This window comes from Phascolarctos cinereus, unplaced genomic scaffold, assembly GCF_003287225.1.
Source record: "Phascolarctos cinereus isolate Bilbo 61053 unplaced genomic scaffold, phaCin_HiC Scaffold_2;HRSCAF=192, whole genome shotgun sequence".
Classification (NCBI taxonomy): domain Eukaryota; kingdom Metazoa; phylum Chordata; class Mammalia; order Diprotodontia; family Phascolarctidae; genus Phascolarctos; species Phascolarctos cinereus.
The window spans coordinates 406,092,356-406,118,526 of record NW_027555625.1 but is presented as its reverse complement, the minus strand read 5'-3'; the positions used below and the strand labels follow the sequence as shown (position 1 = coordinate 406,118,526).

At 38.7% G+C, this 26,171-nt stretch overlaps 1 protein-coding gene across 2 annotated transcripts in view; it reads right to left on the bottom strand.

Moving 5' to 3' along the window:
- Positions 1-3,636: 3,636 nt before the first annotated feature.
- The window catches only part of GABRP (gamma-aminobutyric acid type A receptor subunit pi), a 44,414-nt gene continuing 21,879 nt past the window's right edge, over positions 3,637-26,171 (bottom strand). For both annotated transcript variants that reach the window (XM_020992298.2, XM_020992299.2), the window contains exons 4-10: positions 21,957-22,024; positions 20,223-20,440; positions 18,606-18,688; positions 10,318-10,455; positions 8,206-8,358; positions 7,349-7,536; positions 3,637-6,218 (exon numbers count right to left, since the gene is read on the bottom strand). In XM_020992298.2, the coding sequence (XP_020847957.1) occupies positions 5,916-6,218; positions 7,349-7,536; positions 8,206-8,358; positions 10,318-10,455; positions 18,606-18,688; positions 20,223-20,440; positions 21,957-22,024 (1,151 nt within the window). In that variant the 3' untranslated portion in view covers positions 3,637-5,915. The remainder of the gene's footprint in view (positions 6,219-7,348; positions 7,537-8,205; positions 8,359-10,317; positions 10,456-18,605; positions 18,689-20,222; positions 20,441-21,956; positions 22,025-26,171) is intronic.

Genomic DNA, 26,171 nt, shown 5'->3' with positions numbered 1-26,171 from the left:
AAGGATAATGCCAAGATTGCGAACCTAGGTGAATAGAAAGATGATGGTGCCCTTTATAGAAACAAGAAGTTTAGAATGAAGATAAGAAGGTAAGTAAGAGATGAATTCAGTCTTAGCCGTGTTGAGTTTGGGATGCCTATCATACCTCCATTTTGAAATAATCAATAAGCAATCAGAGGTGTAGAAATGGAGCTCAACAGAAGGAATGGGAGTCATCTGCCTACATGTTAATAAATATGTAGAATGAATAAACAAATAATATATGCAGCTGGTGCCTGAATTCTGTAAGAATACCAGAGGAGAAAGAAAAACACTCGGAAATATTTTTTTTCTTGAATCTTTGGCTTTCAGAGAATCCACAAGCTTCTAGAACAGGTTAAACAAACTGCTATATCTACTCACTACAATTTCCAGATAGAAAAGTCATATATCACCTTACCACCCCCCACCATAGGTATTTTATTATCCTACTTTCAATTTTTTTTCTCTACATTCAATTCAACTCAATAAACACATATCAAGCACCTGCTATATTGCAGGCATTGTGCTAGACACTGTGGATATAAACGAAGAAGATAGTCCCTGCCCTCAAGGAACTTACTATCTAATAGAGGAAGACAACATGCAAATGGAAGTTGGAAAGCAGGGATGGGGGAGACACTAGGGGGCACAGGGTATCTTGTCCTATGAAATTGAAACCAAGTTGAGCTGCAGATACAAAGTGAAGTACAATGAAAATTTCTCCTAAGTAATTTTAAGCCATTTTATTCTTGTTGGGCACTCTGAATATGAACAAAAGATCAGCAACCCCTCAGAAAAACCATTCATGACTTAAAGATGTCCTTTGTCTTGCCACTACTTCTTTTCTTTGAGAGCACAACCAACTCTTCCTTATATTAGATTATTTCAATTATTTTGATCCCCTTTGTCATGCTTCTCTGAATCCATTCCAATGTTTACACATCCTTTGAAAATTATGGTGGACCAAATTGAACTTTAATAATGAAATGGCTACCACTCACCAGAATTATTATAATAATTGCCTTTTATCTAGTCTCTCTCCTTCAAGTCTCCCATTAATCCATCCTCCACTTCACCACTGAGTTGATTTTTCTAAAGCATAAGTCTGACTTTGTTACCCCCTGTACCCTTGCACATTGAACGCCAGTAGCTCCATATTACCTCAAGGATCAAATTGAAACTCCTCTGTTGAACACTGAAAGCTCTTCAGAACCTAGTCACTTCCTACCTTTTGTCTTCTTGCATTTTATTCCTCTCCATGCGGCCACATTGGTCTACCTGCAGCTCTTGGATAGGATACACCATCTCCTGTCTCCATAACTCAGTATTTACTGTACATGCCTAGAATATGGTGTCCCATCACTTCCGTCTCTTATCTTCTCTGGCTTCCTTTAAGATTCAGTTCAAATATAATCCTTTGCAGACCTTCCTCCCTCTGACTTCCTCCCTCTTCTTCTCCCCCTTTCTGCCAGCTACTAATGCCTTTCCTACTAAATTATTCCTTTCTATTTTCTGCATATATCTTGTCCGTCTTCAGAATGTACATCATTAAGGGCAGGGACTACTTTTGTCCTCTTTTGTATCCATAGTACTTATCACACTGCCTGGCACATAGCAAGTGCTTAACAAATCCTTGTTCACTGATTGACTAGATAAAGTAGGGTTATTGCTATATTCCTTATAACACATCTGAATATCATGTTAGTTTTTTATGATGACATATTCATTCAGCTATGATCCCTATGTCATCATTGTCATCATTACCACAATTTTCTTCTTCTTCATTCTTCCCCTGCTTTTCCTTCCCTTTCTCTTCTTCCTTCTTTTTTGTCTCTGGCATTTCTCTCTATTGAGTTTTATCCTGGTTTTTTTCCCCAGGATGATTTTTCTCCCCATTTTATCAAAACCTTTTGAATTTTATTCCTGTGTCCTGTGGTATTACCACCTTGTTTGCATGACTTAAAATGTGATAAACATAAGCTTGATTTCTATAACCAGAACATTAAAAATATTCAATAAAATGGACCTTGGCATATGTTGCATTGGGCTAACTTTCTGCATGTATTCAGGCATTGCTATTGTAACCCTATTATATGAGAAGGTACTTTCATAAACTATTCAATTTTAGAACTCATGCAAAAATACAGGATACTAAATAAAGGAATGGTATCTTTTGCCAAAAAGTATTTGCAAATTGTAAGAAAATACAGTGCAATGAGACCAGAGTAATAAAGAAATGAAGCTATGCCATTCTCCAAGAATCTGATCTCCTATGATTCCATCTCAGCTACCTATTTGCAAGGGAAATGTCATAATCAATTGGTACCAATGAAAATAGTAATGGTGACTTTGTCTCTGACATTAGCTATTTGTGCTGGTAAATAGTTGCTATTTTTTTTTTTAATGTATCGAGATATTTCTCTCAGTGCTAATTCTATTGATGAACACAGATAAAATCTGGCATTTTATCTCTTTATTTCACATTGTTATGGTTTCTTTATGTGATATATGAATGATGTGGTAGGGCAGTAGTACCATTCTACTTGAGTTTTTCTTATTATAAACAGAATTGGACTGTACAACCACATTCTATCTTCTTAATCCTTCCATTTGTTTTTTAGTATTATAAAAACTTGTTGGCAATTAAATCCATAGAAATGTAATTATAGGAAGTATTAGCTAAAAATGAATGTATATCCCTGTTGGTGCAGATGATTTTGGAAGAACACAAGTGATCTCAATTGATGCCTTGTTTGTTTCTGGAAGGAAGAATAATAGCATGTATTAATTTTAAAAAAGAAAAGCAGGGAGGTTAAGGGAAGATTCTTTAAGAAGACTAGGCTGAACTCAAAGGCCTTCTAACCTGATATATTTTCTTCCTTACAGTACAACGAGACTGCCTTGACCTGGCTATTCTAATTTAGACAGAATGGAAGGTGCTGTAATAGTAGAGTATGCCTCTTGTGGCAAGAAATTATCTTAATTAACATTTTCTATTATACATAAAATGATAGACCATATCAAACAAACCAGGTAGAAGAAGCAAATACATCATAACTTCCACAGATATTTGAATGTAAGGGATGTGCCCAGGAAAAGCCCTCTCCAGGGTACTCTCCCTGGATCCTTCCCTTTCCCCTTTAATATTCCAACATGGATGGATGATTACGACTGATTTATCTCATTGCTCATGCACCTGAGTTACACCCATGGACTTTGCCTTAAAAGGGAAACAGAGCAAAAGTGAGACGAGAAAGAGCTACACACAGACCCCTAGACTTGGTTTACAGAAGGGAAAATTTATACCTCTACAAGGCCCTACCAGGTAAACATGAGGCCCCAGAGTGGTAGTGGATCCAGGCAGTAGAGAGTGTCACGGAGTACCTGGAACAAGCTAGAAGTTATAGGAATGCAAGCCAGAAACAGTAGGGATGCAATAGTGGAATTCTTGCACCCATCAGAGGGGTTCTTGAACCAAGCCTCCAGTACTCAGCTGTAGTTCTTTCTGTGAATCAATCATCCTCATACAGTGTTAAAGGGGCAAGAGCAGTACCAAGGGTCAAAGCTTCACCTAAGTTTCTCAAGGGTATTGAACACCTCATTAAGGAGACAATAAAAGGATAAATAAAAATACTTTATCAATGTCCTGAACATACCCTCTACATGAGTAACACAGCACCAACATTTCTAGGCATTTGAATTCTGGTAACAGCCTCCTTTTGGATGGCTCAAAGGACAAGAGCACTTAGCTGGATGGGACTTTAGAGACCATTTAATCCAATTCTTCCCTCTTTCATTTTTTTTTTCAGGTAAGGAAATAAAGGCCTAGAGGAATTAGGTAACTTACTCAAGATTACACAGGTAGTAAGTAACAGAGCCAGGATTCAAATACAGGTCCTATGATTGGTTTGATTCTGGAAAACAATTTTAAATTAAATTTTTAAAAAGTCACTGCAGTTTTTCATACCCTTTCACTCAGTGACCCAACCAAAGTGCATATATCCCAAGGACTCAGAAAAACAAACACACCAGAAAGTTACAATATATACAAAAAAATTGTAATAGAATTTTTTTCTGTTAGCAAAAACTGGAAACAAAATGGGTACCCATTAATTGGGAAATGGCAGATAGTTGTATACAAATAGTTGTATAAAAATGTTTTAAAGTATCATAACACTATAAGAAACAACAAATAGAAAGAATTCCAGAGAAACATGGAAAGACTTATATGAACTGATGTAGAGCAAAGTAATAAAACTGGGAGAAGAAATATACAGTGACCTCAATCACGTAAATGAAAACAATCCCCAAAGGCCAATGAACTCAGATTAATTGCAATGACAATTCCTGCTTCTGGAAAATAGGTGATGAAATATACTTTTCTCCTTGAGGTAGAGTGGTAGGGAACTTTGGATGTGGACTGTTGTATATACTGTCAAATGTGATTTTTTTTTGCTGATTGGATTTGGTTAACTTTTTCTTTATTAAAAGAGTACCATGAAGGGAGGATATATATTTTGGAAAGTGACTATAGTAAAGTGACTATAATAAAACTTAAAAACTAAATATAATTCATAGGCTTTCTGATTCCAAATTCTCTGTTCTTTTTCGACTGGGGGAAAGTATTGTGTTTAAGGAGACAACTTATTGAGTAGAAGATGCCGTTTGTTACATTGGTACTCCTTTCACTTATCAATATGTAAATAAAGGTAGTTAGAAATTTACACTGTATCTCTTACAAAAATGTTTCTTGAGATTTCTGGAATATATGAACTATTTCCATATTTACCATAGATATTGGGGAGAAGATAGTTGCTTTGTTTTGGGGGTGAGATATGTGTGCTATATTTTCCTTTTGAGAAATGATAAGGTCCATGGATGATAAGATGCTCTTGAAATATGGACCCAAATGTCATTCCAATTTGGAGGATTCACTGTTACCATACCAATACAAAGAGACTCAAGAGAATCTTAATGTTTTAAACATTTTTCTTCACTAATAGGTGAAGTTCAAATGGAAAGAACTATTAAAACGTGACAAATTTGTTTTACTCTTCTTAGTGGAAAGTACTTTAGAGAGATCATTTTAACTTTGTTTTGGCACAGTTATTCTGAGAAGGGCTGCCTATAAACTTCCGAAGTATAGTACACTGTTTTCCAGAAGTTCTGAGAATATATTATATATAGACAATAATGAACTCTAGAATGTTAGCAAATAATATGTTTCTCCAATGTAGAAACCTTTCTCACTTGGGTTATTTAAAAGTGGTGTATATGGGGAAGGGGGAAGCACTTGGCAAACTTCAAAGCTCGACGGCACAGTGGATGAAGCATTGAGCCTTGGAGTCAAGAAGACCTGAGTTCAAATTTGGCCTCAGATGCTTACAAGCATTGTGACTCTGGGCAAGTCATTTAACTTCTTTTGCCTCAGTTTCCTCATCTGTAAAATGAGGATAATAATAGCATCTTCTTCCTAGGGTTGTTGTGAGGATCAAATGACATAATATTATCAGATGCTTAGCCCAGTGCCCACCTCATAGTTAAGTGCTACATAAATGTTAGCCACTATTATTAAACACCAGTGGTATATAAGAGTTGAAGGCAGCCTATTGACATCCATCACATAGACAACTGTGGCGTGGAGTCTCAGGGCACTGGGAAGATGCCCTTCAAAAGAAAAGGAGAGAAATAAGTTGGTGTAATCATCACAAGATATTAGATACTACCAGAAGGGGCATGGCACACTAGAGTACATACAAGGGCCACTTTTCAAGGATGACTACTCAAATGTTATATCTTGGCTACTTGTAGCACCACAGAGCTATTGCGCATGTTAGGACTCAAATGCCAATTGTATCATTACTCATGACAAAGATTTTCAAGGCATTTGGTTCTCAAAAATACAAGTAATATGCCCAGTAAAATACATTGACCAGCATGAAAACCAAAGGAAATAATAGTTTGGAGTAACGGTCTACATTACTAGGGTTTTGAATTGTGAAGTAATCAACAATTCTACCCATTTTATCCCTGAAAACAAACTTGAACTTGTCACTGGTTTTCATTGTCAGGTCACTATAGTTGACGTTATCGCTGGAGATTTCAATACTGGCAAAGCTGATCTTTCTCTTGAAGCTGGAGATGGAGCTGTTGATGATGTTAGTAATATTGACTTCTTCTACTTCTTTAGAACTCCCCTAGTTTATAGAGAAAGAAGTTAACTTATAAGTACTTGACTCAAAAAAATATTAAGTGGATAATTAAATAAGGAAGAACTTAAAGGTCATAAATGTTGAGGCATAGTGCTTATATACAAGTTTAATAAATAAAATGGCATCTAGTGCTAAGAAATCTGTTGTGAAATTCAGATTTTAGGGTGCCGTGACTTATTTGCTACATAGTCAATTACTCATCTCTACTCTGTTGGCATAAAAAAGGGGAATGATGTTTGCCTACATTAAGGAAGATAAGGTAATTAATTAAGAGGGCTACAATATCAGGAAGCAGGCCATGTGGTTGACTTCTGACCTGAGTAAAACTCTGTAATGAGTAATACCTTTCTTGGGCCACATGGCAGGGAAGGTCAAGGATGGGGGGCGGGCAATTGGGCAGAAAGCATCTTTCAAATTGTTGATCTCATTAACAATTTATTAAGATTAAAATAAAGCTCTGGATTTGCAAGGTTCACATGATGTGAGCATCAAAATGCAAACCCAGAAATTTATTTTAATCATTATATACCTTTTTTAACTTGAACAGATGTAGTAAAAGTGATCAAATCAGTATTCTTGGTCTTTCATATATAGAATCATCTTCTTTGTTAGGCAGCATGGTGTAGTGGATTTAAAGCTTGCATACCAACCATGAAGATGTGGGTTCAAGTGCCTGCTCTGACATACACTGTCTGTGTGACCCTGGGCAAGTCACTGAATCTCTCAGTGCTCTAGGCAAATTTCTAAGACTCTAAGTTGAAAAGAAGGTACCATTTTGCATTAGTAAAGGTGGTTTCCTCATCCTGGAGCTTCCTCTGGGTTCAATCCCTATCATTGTCCTTCCTTCTTTGTTAATGGATAATGGCTCCCCTCTGTTAATTATGTCCTATTTATCCTGTATATAGCTTGCTTTGTATATATTTGTTTGCGTGTTGTCTACCTCATTAGACTGTAAGCTACATGAGTTATTTGCCCACTCTTGTTCACCATTTTCCCCACCTGGATATAATCTGAGGAGTCAACTTCGATATTTTTCCAATGCAAGCCTAGATCTGGGGATCATTTATATTTTTACATCCCTGTCAGGGGCTGATTGTTAAACTCACAATTCTTACCTTGTCTTTGGCTGCCAGCTTCTGTAAGGAGCTATAATGGGCAACTGCATATTCCAACAGAGCCCCAAAAACAAAGCTAAAGCAGATCCCAAGGTATACATCAATGGCCTTTATAAAGCAGTTGGTGTTAGGCAGAGATGTACGGGAGCCAATCATCAGTGTTGTCATTGATAATACAGTGGTGACTCCTGAGAAATGAAAGTGGAAAAATATTCTCATACCATTGAAAGAGACTTAGATTTTTTTCTTTCTCTCCATATAAATAGAGTTGAGTTCCTTTCTGAAAAAATCCAGTAACAAGTAAAACAGGTCTACAATTGATTTCTTTTGTACAAGGAGAGGCCACTTATTTAAAAACAAATTTTTATTTTGAAACATGTTACCCACCTTCTCACAGAGAAGTAATGGACTCAGATTTCATATTGAGACACATTTTTTGGGGGGTAGGATGGCACATGGCCAATGTAGGAATTTGTTTTGCTCGACTATACATGTTTGTTATAAGGGTTTTGTTTTTATTTCTTGATGTGGGCGTGGGGGGGTAGTATAAAAGGGAGAAAAGGTGAATTTTCTTTAATTGAAAAAAAATTAATTTTAAAAAAAATTAACGTTTTTATCTTGGAGGGCAGAGGGAGCATTCAATACATGAAATACCAAAAATGGAAGATCTAATATTTTCCCCTACATTTAGGGCTTCATTGTTGCAAATATACAATACCATCCTATGATCTAAACCTACGAGGAAACCACCCCATGAGACCAATGTAATAATAATGGGAATGATATTGACGATGTTAGTGTTGACTAGTCAGTTGAGAGATCCTTCTTGAACCATCATTTCCATGGTAGAAACTTACCAATGCAGGTTCTTGCAGGTACTGAATCAAGGGAAATCCAGAAGGAAACCCAGGATAAGATGACTAAAAAAGTAGAAGGAACATAGGTTTCCAAAATAAAGTACAGGACATTTCTCCTAAGTTCAAATTGCAAGACCAGTCGGGTGTAATTTCCTAGAGTACAGAAAACAAGAGATATAAAATAATATCAGCTCACTTAGAAATCGAGTGAGTCATATATTAGGAGGATTGCAATATATGAAATTGCATTTTGCAACACATTCATTAAATTCTTTGACATAGTTGGAAAAAACCCAGTGTTTTGGCTAGCCAAATAGGTTAATAGAGATTCATCATGTATGGCATAATCAATAACCAATTTCCAAAAGAAGATGGTGTAGCAAAATATAGTTGGCACAAAGATTATACTTGCCATAATTCAACATTTTTGACTGTGACAATAATAGCTAGAATTTACATAGGGCTTTAAGGTTTACAAGGTGCTTTATAAATATTACCTTATTCTGTCCTCACAACAACTGTGCTATTATCCCCATTTTACAAGTAAGGAAACTAAGGTAGACAGAAGTGATTTGTTCAGAGTCACACAATAAACGTCTGAGACTAGATTTGAACTCTTGTCTTCACGACTCCAAGACTAGCTCTCCATCCACTGTACCACCTAGCTGCTTCTAGGCCTGCCTCTTTGGTGATTCAAAAAGCACTAATATTAACCCTGATGACTATCTTGAATAATTATTGCATTCTAACCACAAAAGTTAGTTAATTTTGAATAAAGGAATGCTGAATAACAGAGTTATCTGGAAGATATCTGCCTGTACATTGTAGTAGATGGGTCTAGCCTAAGCACTGGCGTACATCGTGCCTAAGTAGGTAGAGCTAGGAAAGGTGTGGCGTGGTGGCCAGACGAGAGGCTCTGCAAAAAGTTAAATCTGAGCTTTTAACTCGGATCAAGTATCTAAATTAACTGAAAAGTCAGCGAAGACGCAGAAGCTCCTTTTATGGGAAATAAAGTCTCTCAATTGAATCAAGTGGCCTCAGAGGGCATTGACCTTCTTATGTTATTAGGAAGGAAATCGAGGCCAGGACTCACCCTCTGGTCACACAGAGAATGGTAGAATTAGGATGAGAACCACTGACTTCTAGTCCAGCGTTCTGTCTATTATACCACACTGCCTCTTGATGTTTGGTCCTTTCACCTGACTTAGAAGGGAACCTTAAGGAACATTTAACCTCCACAACTTTACATGAAATACTGGACCTTTTATGACTTTAATTAATAATTCCAATCTTTATTAAATTAGCTGCCAATAATTATTTGTGGTTTTTAAAACTGAAATAACCTTGGCTTATATTGAAACTTGAAAAGCTACAAAAAACGAATGGATCCCAGATCTGGAAAATGCTATTTGTCCAATATACTATAGTTCCCATTCTAAGAAAGTAATTGTGATATATGTTTTTGAAGTTCATAAACATTGATTGTAGTAAGTATCTTTGATGTTACCATAAACTACTGAGGGTAAAAAATGCTACATTCCTATTTTATACCTGAAAAATCATGTGTATATTTAAGGAAAGATTACTGACAAACCTGAGACTGATACGGTATCTAATTATTGAAACACTATGAAACAAACAATTTCTTCCTTTTCAAGTGTGAAAGTAACCCCGCTGATGTTGTGAATTTCTGATACCTTCCTCACTTATCAATGCAGTATTAATTTTTGTTGTGGCAGAGAACCAATCTCGCAGTAAAACATAGAAGAAATATCATTTCAACAAAGTGATTTCAAGGTGAATTTTATGCATGTGAGAGCCTCAGGGTTTCACTGACTATTAGAAAATGACTTGGATAAATGTCACTTTGCCTCGGAATTGGCCTAGAAATGTCTTCTATTCCTTACAGAGTTATTCCACTTCAGTGTTTTAAATGTAAAGGGACAGGCCCAATTGTCTTTTTTCTCAGGACTTTTCTATCCAGAAGGGCAGTGAAAAAAGTAAAAAGGAGAATTGAAGATACATCTAAATTCAGTAATCCTACCCTACCTCCACCATCCCTCCTCATTTCAGTTACCTCTCCTTTTATTGAATTTCATCTCCCTCATTTACCTGTTTCCTGTTGGGATGTAGTGACTAAGGTGAAATACCTCTGCACAGTATACTGAGCCAGTCGTAAATTTTCAAGACCTCGGACAGAGTCATTGCCCCTCAACCATGAAAACTCCACATCGCTTCCATCATAACCCCCTGGGAAAAAAGAATCAGTTTCAGTGGGGTGCTGTCATATAAGTCACATCCTATTTATGATTAAGCAGGTCAGAGAATGAATTAACTTATATGGAAGAGGAGTAATGTGGGGCTGGTCCTCAAAAGTGTACCTTGGTGGAATAAAACAAAATAAGCACAAGGATTCTTCCTTGATAATCCTTGAACCATTTTTGGAGTGAAATTCCTGTGCTGAGTTAAAAACGAAGTGATATTTTTGGAAAACCTTTCTCTTTGACTATTTAACGTCAGTTGAAGACCCACAATGTGCTTATCACTATATAGACCTATGTGGTTCCTTTGAGAGGTGACATGTAGCTATTCATATATTTATTTGCTATGGATTTTTTTTTTTAATTTTTAGAAGGAAGAAGTATAGTCATGGTTTTCCTTTGAAAGTCTGGGGTAAGGGTTTCTAGGTCATGTAACCAGCAACATGGAGGACCAGACATTTTCCCTGATTCTTGCAACCTTTCATACTTTTCCTAAATAGGAATTATGGGCAAGAGATAAAACCATTTCAATTGTTCCCATTGTCTATGATATCAAGAACTTTATCAAGGTAATAATCCAATGAACTAACAACAGATAGGCCTGATCCTTAATCCATGATAGACTCATTCATCATTCGCTCCCCTAATGGTCACCCTGCTATGGCAAGGCTACATAAGCAAACGTATGAGCTTGCAGTAGAACTCTCCCTATTCCCTCACCCTCTGCTGTGGAAAGTGGGAAGTATGGGGGGCAGCTAGGTGGCACGGTGGATAGAGCGCCGGTCCTGAAGTTAGGAGGACCTGGGTTCAAATCCAGCCTCAGACCAAACACTTGACACATACTAGTTGGGTGACCTTGGGCAAGTCACTAAACCCTAATTGCCTAAAAAAAAAAGAAAGTGGGAAGTATGTTCTGCCTGGGACTGCTGGGTAGCAGCATGCTGTGCTGTGATTATGTTCAACCAGAGAATGAAGATCAAGAACTGGAGCAGAAAACCAGTGTATGTAGAAGACTTTGGCAGGTGTGAAGGAAAAAGATCTGGCATCTAGATGAGGTCAATTCTAACCCCCCAGAAGTCTTGTGATGTAGAGGCTGAAAAGTGGGTTACTCCCCAGCATGGGAGAAAGCTGAGACAGCTTTCAGGTCTAGTCCCTGTGGAAACTGACATCAAAGGGGAAGGAGACAGAAAATGATGATGGGGGTATAAGGACAAAAGGATTGAAATTACCAAAGATTTGGAGAGAAAGAAAACTCCAAGACCTCAAACAGATTAATAAACAGAGAAGATATTATTAAAAGAAAGGAATAATATGGTCTCCAGATCATCTAAACCAGTCCAAATATTTCTGAACAAATATTTCAGGGCGAGTGAAAATGAATCAATACCTGATGAGGCAGAAGATCCTATGGCTTCCCAAGGCAGCTTAGAACAATAGCAGGATGTTCCCAAATGTTTCAAGAGAGAAAAATAGTAATCATTTATGGCTTACATAGCAGAAATAATCAGTAGAATAGAAAGAATTGAAACCATGGTGGCAAATCTCACCAAAATAACAAGAGAGAGGACAGTTAATTGAGAATGCATAGACACAGAAGTGAAAGACAATCTGGAAGAAGAGGAGGACATTTCAGTTAGGAATAAGGGTGGCAGCTATCTATAAATTCCACCAACCCAACTCCCAATATCGATAAAAGCTGTTGAGGTATAAGGCATCTTCACTAAGACCGTGGTAGGATGTCATTTGGGGATATACACAGAGAACACTCCAAAGGGCAGTCCTGACTGTGCCACTCAAAAATAATCACACTTGGGGCAGCTAGCTGGCACAGTGTATAGAGCACTGGCCCTGGATTCAGGAGGACCTGAGTTCAAATCCAGCCTCAGACACATAACACTTACTAGCTGTGTGACCCTGGGCAAGTCACTTAACCCCATTGCCTATGCTTAAAAAAAAATAATCACACTTGCCCCTTTTGACATTTGCTCCAGAGGTTGTCAACCCTGAAACACCACACAGGGCATGCTCCCTCCTTTTTGTTTATTTAACAAATATTTATTATGCTTCTACTATATTCATGCTATGATGTTAGGCACTATTCCTTTAGGACTCTCACATTCTGACTCTCTGATGATGGGTCACTACCCAAATGAGTGGGTCATAACCCACTCATGAGCCTACATGCAAGCAAGTCCTCTGACTGCTTTTGATGCCTGTACAACATACGTCATTATTCCAGCTAAAAACCATTCTACTCTCACAAAATTATAGATCCATTGTTAAAGGCTGACAGATTCTAATTTATATGCATTGGCTGTGGGAGATACCTTGCAAGGAAAATTGAAGTGTCTTTCCAGCAGAGGGAATAAAAATCAACTTGCTCAATCTCCGAGAATTTCCTGATACAAGTTCCATTTGTACTTTTCTTTACAGCATCCCTGGTACATTGTCATCTAGTGATATAAGTGGCCAAAGGGTCTCAAAGAAACCAAGGAAGAAAGTCAGAATATAAGTAAAACAGAAGACTTAAACCCTACTCTGGAATTAAACTTTTTTGCCCTGCAGATGGTCAAAACCATCAAATAAACCCATGTGATGACACTATGAGATGTTGAAAGGCTCAGGGGGATATTTGTGGGGTGGTAAAAATGTTTCCCGATGGATAGATTTTTAAAAAAAAATCTTCTTGGCAAACTTCTCATTAACCAGCTGCCTGCTGTTGAACATTTAGTGAGTAGTTCTTTCCCACATTGGGGAGGCACAGGTAGTATTTAAGCAGGCAGGCCATGGAGTTTGTATTAAGAATCCAGCCTCAGGGATTTGAGACAAGCTGAAGTAGAACACATCAAGGGCAATTACTTTTTCCATGTGGGGAAAAAATGAGTTATCTTTTTGATAACCTGAAGTTTGGCTTAGCCACCAAACAGCTGCACTGCATCAAGAAGGCTATTGCATTAATTTAATAAACAGGATAATTAATCTGTCTGTCTGAGTCTTTAATTAAATGTCTACCTTTGAAAAATGATGGCTGCTTCATAATGATTCTGTTACTCGAACGTTTGCCCATTTGTGCCCTTACATAAAGAATACTCAGTGGCCTCCAGTGTTTGACTAATTTTTCATCTCTTACATGTGCCGTATCTGATACCCTGAGAAATTATCTCTGTTGAGCGGCTGCCCCTCGACGCCAATCACAAATGCCACTCTCCGAAGTTTCTGCAGTTCAGTGGTAACTTCCACTGTGGTTGCTTAGGGATGTTTATGCTAAATGAAAGATTGAGGTTAATTCTTTTCATATACAATCTCTGGTGTTCATCATGAGAATATCACAGTGTCCATTTAAATGCAGTTTCATTAGAATTATGTGTAGCAGAACTTTAAGTATGGCAAGCATTCTTAGAAATGTAGAAATCCACCACATGCTCATGTCTAGTGACTATTTCAAGAGATAATAAAGCCACTAAGAGTGAAATTCCAACTTCGCAAAATGACAATGACTCTCCAGGGTACTTATGTCCACATGATGGAATAAAGTGTTGAAAGGCCTCAACAACTGCATGAGTGGACAGCAGATTGGCAAGTAAGTTTCATCATTGGGCTTCTAGCACGTAGGACAGTGCCTGGCACCTAATAGGTTCTTAATAAATGTTTACTGATTGGCTGATGTATGAGGTAATGAATTAATTTAGAGAAAAATAAGCCAAACAATACTTATGATGATCTACTCAGGGTTAGCAGTTATGAAGCTGGAAAAGTTTCTTGGATTCACTATAGATTACCAGGCATACCTGAGAAAACATCTTAGGGACAAAGACGTTACCAACTTTTTGATGTCATCGTAGCTTATTCCTTTGGTGTATGTACATCGTACCTAAGACCTCTGGCAGCTTGCAACACAATCTAATTCATAAAACTTTTCCAAGGGCACACAGGAATACAAATGTAGAGATGGAGAAAATCACCCAGGCAAAAGGAAGCCATAAAGATGAAAACTAACATTTATAGTGACTCCTACAATAGAAAGACTTTAGAAATAAAACAGAATTCCTAATGTTACACTTGTGCTATGTCCACACTTGAAATACTACGTACAATTTTAGTTGCTGCATATCAGCATAGTTCAACTGAGAAAAATCTTAGAGAAAGGAAACTCAAATGACCAAAGAAATGGAGTAAATTTGGAATGAGAATAAACTAAACAGGATTGGATATTGTGGTCAACAAAGATGAAGGCCTAGGGCAAATATGCAACATTTTAAAGGGTGTGGGAATGGTAAGCATAGGACTATCTATTGTCCCATGTTAACAGCTGTGTCTAGCTGTGTCTGTGATTGCCTTGAGAATGAGGTAATCTAGTTTAACTCACCTAGGAAGATTGGGAAAAAAAATCACGGTAAGAGTGATTGACTCTTGTTAAAACTAATGTAAGCAAGCATCCTGACAAGTCTCAGAGCAGAAACTTTTAAAAAATTTGGTTGAAAATGGAATGGAGACAAAGACAGGGACCCCAGTAAAGATAAGGACCCCAATAATGATCTGGAAACTCCAGTAAAAGAGTTCAAGAACCAAGAATTTTCGTTCAACAATGTATGAAATTCTAGGAAGTACTGGTGGAGTTTTGTCCAAAAGGGCCAACCTGTAGACAGAAAGGCCTGAGCTTCACTCTTAACTTTTACCACTTCCTTCTACTTGCTCTCCATGCCTGTTTCCTAAATGTACCATGGCTGACTTCTGCCTTCATATCTTTGCTTACATTCTTCCCAATGCCTGCAATACCCTGACTTTTCTCTTGTATCTCACAAAGCACATTGTTTTATAATTCCCTAGTTCATTTATCATGTAATGTTGTACAGTAATTACTTGTAAGCTCCTTAAAGGCAGGGACCATGGGTTATCTAATCTTTGTATCTTTCTAAGTGTAGCACATTGCTTTGAACATATCAGGTACTTAATATTTATTGAATGAATGAGTGAGTGAATCTATCAGATTCCAGAAAGCAGAGACCATATCTCGATTATCTTTTTATCTCCCCCAGTACCTAGTGTAGTATTTTTCACTTATTTAAATGCTTAAAAAGCTGTGATTTCATCTGTTGGGGCACTTTCTCCATAAAATACCCCTGATATGCCTTAGTAGCCATTTTCATGAGTTCATAGGGCCAGAAAAATCCTGAGGACTGAGTAGCCAGTCTTTTTGGGTTAAACCTCCAAGAACTTAGCTATACTGGATCCTTGGATCAGACACACCATCCATAGTCATTTCTAGCTTGGTAAGACCTTCTGAGGTTTTTACTTGCACATCCTTTGTCAACTCCAGGGGCACCTCCATATCAGGATGCAGCATTGAATGGTAATTTACATGTAGCAGATGCTAACAAATGGTTATTGAATTAAAGTGTTCACCAAATCTTACTGTAGAGAGGAGGGTGGGAAACTGGAGGAGTAAAGGTGGAGCAGGAAAAATCAGTACAGCCCAGTTATCCTCACAATTACTCCAACAAAGATCTAAAAGAGTGTCAGACTAAGCTGTGAAATCTAAGGAGTGGGTTAATCCAAAAGGTATGTCATTTTTCCAGGCTACCTCAGCCTAGGGAGATGAATAGAAGTCAGGAGGCACCTGAGGTGAGTCTGGCCAGGAGTGTGCTATGTGGATCCTTCCTACCCAGGGGCGGGTACTGGGTCCTGAGGCTGTGTACTACAGTCAAGAGCAATTGTTGATACAGCAGAGACTGGCCCGGGCAGCTTTGTAAGAAGTAGGAACAGGTGAACCTACTGGCAACTCTGTCACTTTGACCCTAGAACTAAGTCATAGACCCGTTGTTGGCCAAGGAGGGGAACTGAGTCTAGGGATGGCAAAAACAGCTGAGGACTGGGGCAAGAGCAGTAGCAAGCCCAGGCTCAATTCCAAGAGAGGAGTAGGAACAGAAGTGAGCAGCAGCTGGATCACTCTAAGCCCAGGATAGTCTTGGATTCCACCCACATTCTAGTCTGAGGCCTGCAGCGAATTAGCTAAGGCAGGAGACTAAGACCAAGGAGTGAGCTGGCATTTCTGCGAACACACAGAGCCTTTTAGCTAGCTGACAGTTTACCAAAAGTCCCATCAGGCAAGTTTATGATAGTATCACCCAGACCCAAACTGAGGTCAAGAGCTTACAAGGCTCAGACCAGGAAGGTAATGATTAGATTTCACCCTGTTATCAGACCACTTTAGGTGCACTAAAATTGTGTTAGACCTTAGACTGAGCCACCCCCAAGATGTTTGAAGAATTCCCCATCAAATGTGGAATGGCTGAACAAATTATGGCATATAATTGTAGGGGAATGCTGTTGTACCATAAGAAATGATGAAAGGATCAGTTTCAAAAAAAACTGGAAAGATTTATATGAACTGATACAAAGTGAAGTCAGCAGGACCAGGAGAATAACTTATGTCATCACAATGACACTGGAAAAAAAACCAAACCAAAGAATTTCAAAAGAATTAAGAATTCTTTATCAATGCAATAATCAACCATGATATAAGAGGACTAGTGATGTGGCATGCTGCCCACTTCCTGACAGACAGGTGATAAGACTCCAGACATAAAATGAGAAAAATACTTTTCTAGGTACAAAATGTAACAAATATTTTTTAGACACAGACAGTGTGGGGATTTGTCTATATTTGTTATAAGGGTTTTTCTTTCTTTTATTTGTCATTGGGCAAGTGGGAGTTGGGAGGGAAAGAAAACAGATTTTTCTTAGCTAAAAAAATAAAATTTAATTAAAAAGGAAAACAAATGAAAGGAAATTCTGTCATCCACGGAAATGTAAACTTATGGCAACTGAGAGACCATAAATGGGAAAATATAATAATAATAGCTAATATTTATGTTGGGCTTTAAGATGTTTAAAGCATTGTCATATATTATCTAATCTGATCTTCACAACCATGGAAGTTTGATACTTCAGATATTGTCTGTATTTAACAATGACATAACTGGCTTGTACAAGGTCATGCATCTCTGAAGTGGTAGAATTTGAACATAGTTCTTCATAAATCCTAATATTCTTTCCACTATACTACACTGAAGGAATAGGTAAAGTCATAAGAATGGTCAAACAAATGTATGGATTTATAAGTAAAGTTGTGGATGTTCAGTACCCTAGACATAGGCAACTATTATACTATCTCCCAAAATATCTTTTGGAGAGCTGGTTGTTAAATATTTACTAGCACACCACTGTAGAAGCCTTTATAGCTCCTCTTCCTCCCCATGATGATAATTATAGCTAGCCTTTACATAAAGCTTTAAAGTTTGCAAAGTGCTTTATAAATATATTATTATTATTATCAGTTGTTAGAGGCAGTTAAGTGGGGCAGTAGATGGTATGCTGGGCCTGGAGTCAGGAAGACCTGTGTTCAAATACAGCCTCAGACACTTACTAGGTGTGTGACCCTAGGCCAGTCACTTAACTTTGTTTGCCTCAGTTGTCTCATCTATAAAATGAGGATAATAGTAGCAGCCACCTTTCAGGGTTGTTGTGAGGACAAATGAGATGATAATTGTAAAGCATTAGCATGGTACCCAGCACATAGTGTATGCTATATAAATGTTAGCCATTATCATCATGTTTGGTCCCCTCCCAGAACTCTGTTTTATTCTCACTCCATTCTAATTCATTTCACCCTCTTTGAATCTCACCCACTTTTCTCATTTTATTTCTTTCCTTCTCTCTAGCTGATAGAGATACTATGTGGGAAAATTGTTGATTGGGGCTTTCGATCACACCCTGTCTCCTTCAGTTTCCTATTTTAAAAGTACCATGGTTCTACAAACAGGTAAAGAAGTAAAGATTGCTAGTGGTCTGTCACAGGAAAGGAACTGCATTAAAAACATTTCCTTTGCCTGTGAGGACTGAAAAACTTAGTACCAACCCATGACTGTGCTCCAAAGAAGGTCTAACAGTCAAAGACTGTTGTTTCTTTTGTGGCACTTACCCAAATCTCTTGGTGAGAGCAGTCAAAGGAGCTCTCGTCATCCTGGATTAATATCAAGAGCAGACACCATATAGAGCTGATGTTCTTTTTCTGCTATTAAACAGATTTAAAGTCAGCTATGAAAACAATCTCAAGGGCACACAGGATATTATACTCACAGCTCTCCAGCTGTAACTTGCACGTCTGTGTGTCCATGGGATATTTAGATAGGTCCATGTTACATGCAACAGTAGTAGTAATTCTGGGGGAAAGAAAGAGCCCGAGCTTCAGAAAGCATGTCCTAAGAGGATGCCTTATAAAGAATGTTTTCTCTTCCAGTAGTGAGGCCCTGAGGACTTTTTGCTTGCTTCTTGAAGTGAACATGTGGTTTGGACCCTGCATTGAAAGCACCACTAGGCCTGGGGTGACAAATGACATTTCAATGCCTCTGCTTGAAGCTTAGATACTGTTAAAGGAGTGTCAAGAGAAACAAGTCCCAATAGGGGAAATTGCAGTGCTTCTAATTTAGAAGCAAAGCATTTACTAATATCTTCCATTTGTATAATGGTTTAAAGTTTTTCAAGGCATTTCTCCATCAGCTGTGGCAGTAAGGAAAATTATTATTGCCTCTATTTGACAGAAGAGGAAAATGAGGCTCAGAGAGGTTAGTTCAGTTGTTTTTTTGGTCATGCCTGACTCCACGTGACACCATTTGGGGTTTTCTTGGCAGAGATACTGGAGTAGTTTGCCACTTCCTTCTAGCCCTGGGTGACACAGCTAGTAGGTTTCTGAGGCCAGATTTGAACTCAGGAAGATGAGTCTTCCTGATTCCAGACCTGGCTCTATATCCACTGTGCCACCTAGTTGTCCCCAGAGAGGTTAAAGGAATTGTTTAAGGTCACAGAGCTGGTTGGCAGCAGAGTTAGGACAAGAGCCCAAATTAACTACGTCCCAAACCATGCTTCTTCCACTGGACCATGTTGCCTCACTAAAAGTGACTCCAAAGTGAGTTAGCCATCTTGGGTTGTAAGGCCCAAGGCTCACAATTATTATTGTTTATATCATTTCACCTGTTTTAGTTTCTATAGAGGGGTGGAACTCAGTGGAATGTTACAAATTCTTACCTCCTCTCTTTTTTCCCCTATTTCTACTGGAAAGAAGGAAATGGAGGGTTCTTGGTTCTCTGCACCACGTTAGACTGATACTTCCTATGAAATTCCAGCTTTAATGTCTCCTTTCTAGAACTTGAACTCAGAGGCAAGAAGGGTCTGTTTTCTGTCTTACTTTTCCATAATATCTAGACTGAGAGTCAGTATACCTTGGTTCTAGTCCTGCCTTCACTATTAAAAGAATTGTATAACCCTGAGATTGCTGCTTAATTTCTCTGAGCCTCAGTTTCCTCATCTGTAAAATGGCTCTGATCTCTTTCAGTGCTAGTAGTTTCAAACTGTAGATAACATTGGCCTTAGGTCAGTGGATATCTGATTACATGTCTATACAAAGGTGCCTTTGGAAAGGACAAATAGCCATCATACAAAAGGGGATGACTGGATTCCTCCCCTAAGCCCACAGAAATCTGTATATTTTGGTGAACTTAAGTTACATGGGAGGACTCAATTGCCGTAGGGAATAAGGGCATGAACAGAATTGGCAAGGAAAGTGACTGCCTCCTTAGAGAAAAATAGGGTCCTGTAAGACTGATTCATTTTTAAATTTGCTGGGAAAACATCTAAGCCTGCTCTGGCCCTTGATCCATTGATTGTCACCTGCCTGTTTCTACCTACAGACAGATTTACCTGAGAGCATACAAGACAGTGCCATTGGAGAATAATCGAATCAGTCGGTTCCCCACAGTGACGTCATGTAGAAAAGACTTTTTAGATTCCACAATATAGGTGTCGGGCACCCAGAGAAACTCAACAAGGCGAGCGTCCAGAGTAAAGCTCTTGTTGCCTTCAAACACCAGCCGCTGGTCGGTCCATCGCTGCCTCAGGTAGATGGTCGCAGTGTAGTCCTAAGGAGATGGTTTTTTAAGGGTGAAGGTGGGTAGATCATTGTCTGGGTTGAGATGTGGAAGGGTGGGGGGAGAGGGGAGGGGAACTTTTGGAGGAGTGGGTAGGATGGGGAATGGGAGGGTGGGGGAGAAGATAAGGTAACAGGGATAGGGTGAAAAGACTGAGAAAGAAATTAGTGAGTAAACATAAGATGGGGGAAATTCACAAATAGTAATTATAACTCTGAATGTGAATGGGATGTTTATAGCAGCTCTTTTTGTGGTGGCAAAGAACTGGAAACTGTAGGGATCTGCATCAGCTGCGGAATGGCCGTACAAGTTGTGGTGTAGGGTTGTGATGGAATACTACTGTGCTGTAAGAAATGACGAGCTGCATGACCTTAGACAGGCATGGAAAGACTTGCACAAAACGGTGAAGAGTGACGTGAGCAGAACCGAGAGAACACTGTATACAGTAACAGCAATATTGTTTTAAGAATGACTTTGAGCAAATAAGTTATTTTGTCTATTATAAATACCCAAATTAAAAATAAAGGATGTATGAAGAAGAAGAAAGAAGAAAGGAACCTGGCTAGGAAACTTAGAGAAAAACCTCAACTTCTTACACGTTGCCCCAAAGTTGAGATCAAGGGAAAGAACGAGAGAGAGACATTTATCAATAAAGTTGTTCCAGAGCCCTGGCTGTGGCAGCCAGTGTCAACAAGAGGACAAACTGACCTTAGTTATTTGGGGTAGTAACTTGAAGAGGTAAGCAAAGGCCTTTTTCTTCATAATACTCAAGCCTTTCAACTTGTCCTTTGAATAGAACTTTTATTTCTCTAGTCTAGCTCCAGTGTCTTTTTTAAATACAAACACCAACTTACTAAGTTTGCCCATAGGTTGGGTGCTTGAGATGCTCATAGTTAGTCCACGATGCACCCTGGGCCTTCTCCAGGACGCCAGCTCACATTTAAATAGCACATTAAGGTTTACGAGGTGCTTTCCGCACTACAACCCTGTGATGTAGGTAGTGGCAGGCAGTGCCACTATTACCGCTATTTTGCCCAAGGTTAATATTTGCACTCCATTCTCCTGATTCAAGTCTATCACTTTTTCTACTATACCACTAAATGAACTAATTTCATCTAGTTTTTTTTTTTAGCTATTTATCCTCAATTACACAACTATTGAAAGATATTCGTTGTAAATCTTTACCTAATTTTCCCCACTCTCAGGGGTTATACGATGTCAAGTATTCCCCAATGTATTTTCCCCTCCCCTCCAAATTTCTCTCTCTTAAAATACTAAGTTTTTATGTTTTGGGTCTTTGAAGCTTTGCCTTCTTTCCCCTACCATTCTCAAAATCTGCTTTGTAATGTATCTTTGACTATCCTGGGTCCCTTGATAAAGCCTCTGGCTTAAACTGAGTTTAGGTATTGATGTTTAAATCTTTTTTGTATTACTGGAGATCATGTCCCTGTGAGCCATGAAAAAAAGTCAATCTGTTGTGGTATAGGGGAGAAAGAAAGGCACTCACCATGTTACTTTCTGAAATGCTAGAAATACTGGCAATGTCGAGTGTCAATGCTATTTGAACAGGCTCCCCTATGAAGAAGAAAGAGATAGAAGAGGATGACGTGAGGACCAAAGTACGAGGGTTTTTTTTTTAATCAATACGTGAGCATCTGCTATTTAAAGACCAAGGGATAATGAATGACTACACCTGTGATTTCACTGGTAGAGGTAAACTGCTCATCGCCAGCTTTGCAACCGAAGGCCCAGCAGAGCTGCCTAGAGCACTGAGCACTTAGGGAAGCCAAGGTCACACAAATGAGGGCGTGCCCAAGGCGGGGCTTGAACTAAGGTCTTCCTCACTTGTAGGCCTGCTTTCTGTGATGAGGTATTTGTAAACCTCTTGCCAGAAAAGGTTTGCACAGAAAAGCATCTACATGTAGTAGAGAGCTAGATCAATGGTGGCCAAAGTGAGAGCCTTGGAATAATAATAATAATAATAGCTAATGTATTGCACCTGCTATGTGTCAGACAGTGCTGAGTGCTTCACAAATCTCATTTGATCCTCACAGCAACCTGGGTTATTATCCCCATTTTGCAGGTGAGGAAACTGAGGCAAACAGAGGTTAAGTCACTTGTCCAAGGTCACATAGCTAGTAAGTATCTGAGGCTGGATTTGAATTCAGGTCTTCCTGATTCCAGGCCTGGCATTCTTATCCACTGTACAAACCAGCTCTCTCAAAGCACCGGCTATAAGTGCTGGGGATACAAAAATAGGCAAAAGATGGTTCCTGCTGTATTCTATCTACTTTGACACCTAGCTGCCCCCAATAGACCCTGAAGGACCTTGGCTTGACCTCCAAGAGCTCTATCGATTGCACCACCTAGCTGCCCCAAAATACATGATTTTAAAAAGCCTGAAGACTACTACTTTAGAGATTTAGCAGAAATTTGTACCATCATGGCTTTTCTAGTAAAATAAAGATTATCATTATTTTTAGATCACAAAATGTGAGAGCTAGAACTGAAATTGACATAATGCAATGGAAAGAATGCAGGATTTGGTGTCAAAATATCTGGGTAGTAAATTTAGTTTCTCTATTTTCTTTCAACCTCCATGACCATGGACAAGTGAATTCACCTGTCTCGGCCTCAGTTATCTCGTCCATAAAATGAATCCTTTCTGGCTTTCATCCTAAGACCGCTTCATTTTTTAGACATAGGAACGGAGGTCCAGAGGAGTGACATGTTTTCCTGAGGTTGTCACTCAGCTAGTTGGGAAGGGCTGAGATGAATCTCCATTTCCTTCCTGTCTTCTTCTGGGAGAGAAAGACAAGGATCTAAAATTCTACGTGGGGACCCTTACCTGATATAGGCCATCTCTATTGCATCAACTTTATTCAGGTCAATTCTACAAACGAGCATTAAGTGGTAGAGGGTGAGAGGCAATCTTTTGAAGTAGGGCAGGCCTTCAAATCAAGAAGCCGTGGCTTCAAGTCTTGTCCCTGACATAAACTAGCTATGTGACTGTAGGCAGGTCACTCAACATCTCAGTCTCCCAGGCAATCTCTGATTTGTTTCAGAGTAGAGAATTTCCACACTGGGATTTCACCACACAAGGGAAATCACAGGTCTGCATCACTTCCCCTGCCACCTCCCAAGATGTGCAGGGTACTGAATTAAGTATAATGGCATATAAAGACAAAGAAGGTCTCATTCTACTGGTCTAATTTTTGTATTTGTTTCATTATGAGAGTTTTCAGTTGGTTGGCACTGATAAATTAATATGTTAGGAAAGGAAAATATGGACACTATTCTATTGCCCATTGTGATACTCTTCCTTAGGGACTAGAGGATAATGTTTGTTGAAGTCAATAATAATGATAATAATAACAATAACAATAATAACATGTCATCTTAAGGTTGGCAAGGCACTTTGCATACAAGTTTCTTTCTCACTTTACCCTTATGACACTTGACAAATACAATAGGTATCATTATTCCCATTTCACAGATGAGGAAGCTGTAGTTCTGAGAAAGTAAGTAACTTGTCCATGGTCACACAGATTGTAAAGTTGGGTTCATTCTTAAGTCTTTCCTGAGTACAAGTCTGGTTCTTTTATCATTGCACCAAGGGTCCAAGATTGTCACCAGATATGCTCTAAGAGGTGTTTGTCAGTGCTTTTCCTCAAGGTCCTTCAGATCCTAATTCTGCCAGTACTTAGTAATAGGACATGGGGCTTTAAGACCCCTTCTCTTCTCTGGATCTCAATTTCCTCATCTATAAAATGAGTTGGTTCAACATAGTCCAATGGAAAGAGCAATGGCCTTGGAGGGAGAAGACTAGGTTCATATTTCACTTCTGCCCCTTAGTAACTGTGTGACTTTGTACAAATCCTCTCATTCATCTGGCCTTTGATTTTCTCATTTTGAAAATGAGGGAGTTGGATGAGGTGACTTCTAAGGTCCCTTGAAGCTTTAAATCTATGACTAGATGACTATGATTAACATGAGAGAATTCAATGAGATCAATGACTTTTTGGCCATTAGGTGAAGCCTACAGACCTCTTCTCATATGTTTTTGCTTTAAATTTATAATGAAAGAAAATGCTAAATGCAGTGAGTGAAAACACTAGTGAAAAATAGAGATACAATTGTTTTTCCCCATTGGAGTTCATGTATCCTCCACAATCTATTCATGCAACCCAGAGGAAGAACCCTTGGAATAGATAATTTTTAAATCCTTTGAAAAAAAAATACATACATATGTATGTATTCCATTGAAAGTGTGCTCCCTAGATAGTGGCTGAGCCTTGGGGCCCAAGTATTCTGACTTCTTACTGATACATTTTCCAATGGAAACCACTACCTCCCTAATTCACCTTGGAGTTAGTCAACTTGGATCCTAAGGCCTAAAATACACATTAACTGCTATTGATATTTAATACATTTAAAATGCCAAAATGAGGATTGGAAAGAATAGAGAGTATTTTAGATGTTTTGTTAAACTTAAATAAAAATGTAGATTGACAGAAAATGCAACACTGAATAAAGCGCTTTGGAAAAACTTGGTGAAGTATAGCCTCAATTTTAAGAACTCTGCAGACCAGCTGGGGGAATGAATATCCCAGCTTTGGAGATAAATGGATCCGTACAGATCAGGGCACCCCACCTCAGCCTGTGAAGCAGATTTCTAGAGGACAGTCTAGAGGAAGACTTCTTAAACTTATTCCACTCAGGACTGAGGGCATGCACAGTACAAAGCATGCATGCTTTGTGTTCAGAACCAAGGCTGGGGTGAAGCGCGATGGGCAAGCACTTGCAGAAACACCTCAGGCTCATTACGCATTTGATTTTGAATTAATTTTTGGTCATTGCATGTTTAGAAATTTTTTACTGTTGTCAGATTTTTTGGAACCCCATATGGAATCATGACCCACAGTTTAAGAAGTGCTGGTCTAGGAGAAGCTGACTCTTCTTGTGTCTTGGCAGTTTTTGGAAAGAAAACAAAGTAGATTCCAAGTAAATCCTACTGAATACTATTTACTCAGAGTAAAGGAACTGATGGTTCCTCCCCTAGCAGACAGATAATCATCAATGGCCACAGCAGTGTGATAATTAGGGGAAGGTGAGGGAGAAGGAAGAGAATCTTTTTTTGGCAAGAACCCTTTGAACAATTTACTAAGTGCTGAACAAGCAAAGCAATCTGATTAATCTAATAAAAGCAGTAATAGCTAGCATTTATATAGTGCTTTAAAGTTTGCAAATGTTACTTATGTTAAACCATTTGATCCTCACAAAAAACCCTTTGAAGTAGGTGCTGTTATGATTATTCACATTTTACAGATGAGGAAAATGAGGCAGACTTGCCCAGGATCACACAGCTAGTATCTGAGGCAAGAGTTCAGAGTTTAGATCTTTCTGACTCCAGGTCCTATCTTTTATTCACTGTGCCACTGGTTGTCAGTGTCTAAGAAAACTGAGCAATAAATTTTTATATAGAAATAAACTGGGAAATAAGCCTTCTGTTCCAATGAGGTGAAAAAGTAGTTAAATGTTAATCTCTAGGAAAGGAAATTTTGTATGTCAGAATGCCAGCGAGTGAGAGTGGGGTGAAGCATTCCTACCCCCTGAAAATGCAGAGCATGTGTAGTAAATGCCCTGGGAGCTCCAGGCTCACTGTGTCTTGGAGTGTGTTTCTAAACAGCTGATGATGGTTTCTTTTGTTCTTTCCGTCCCC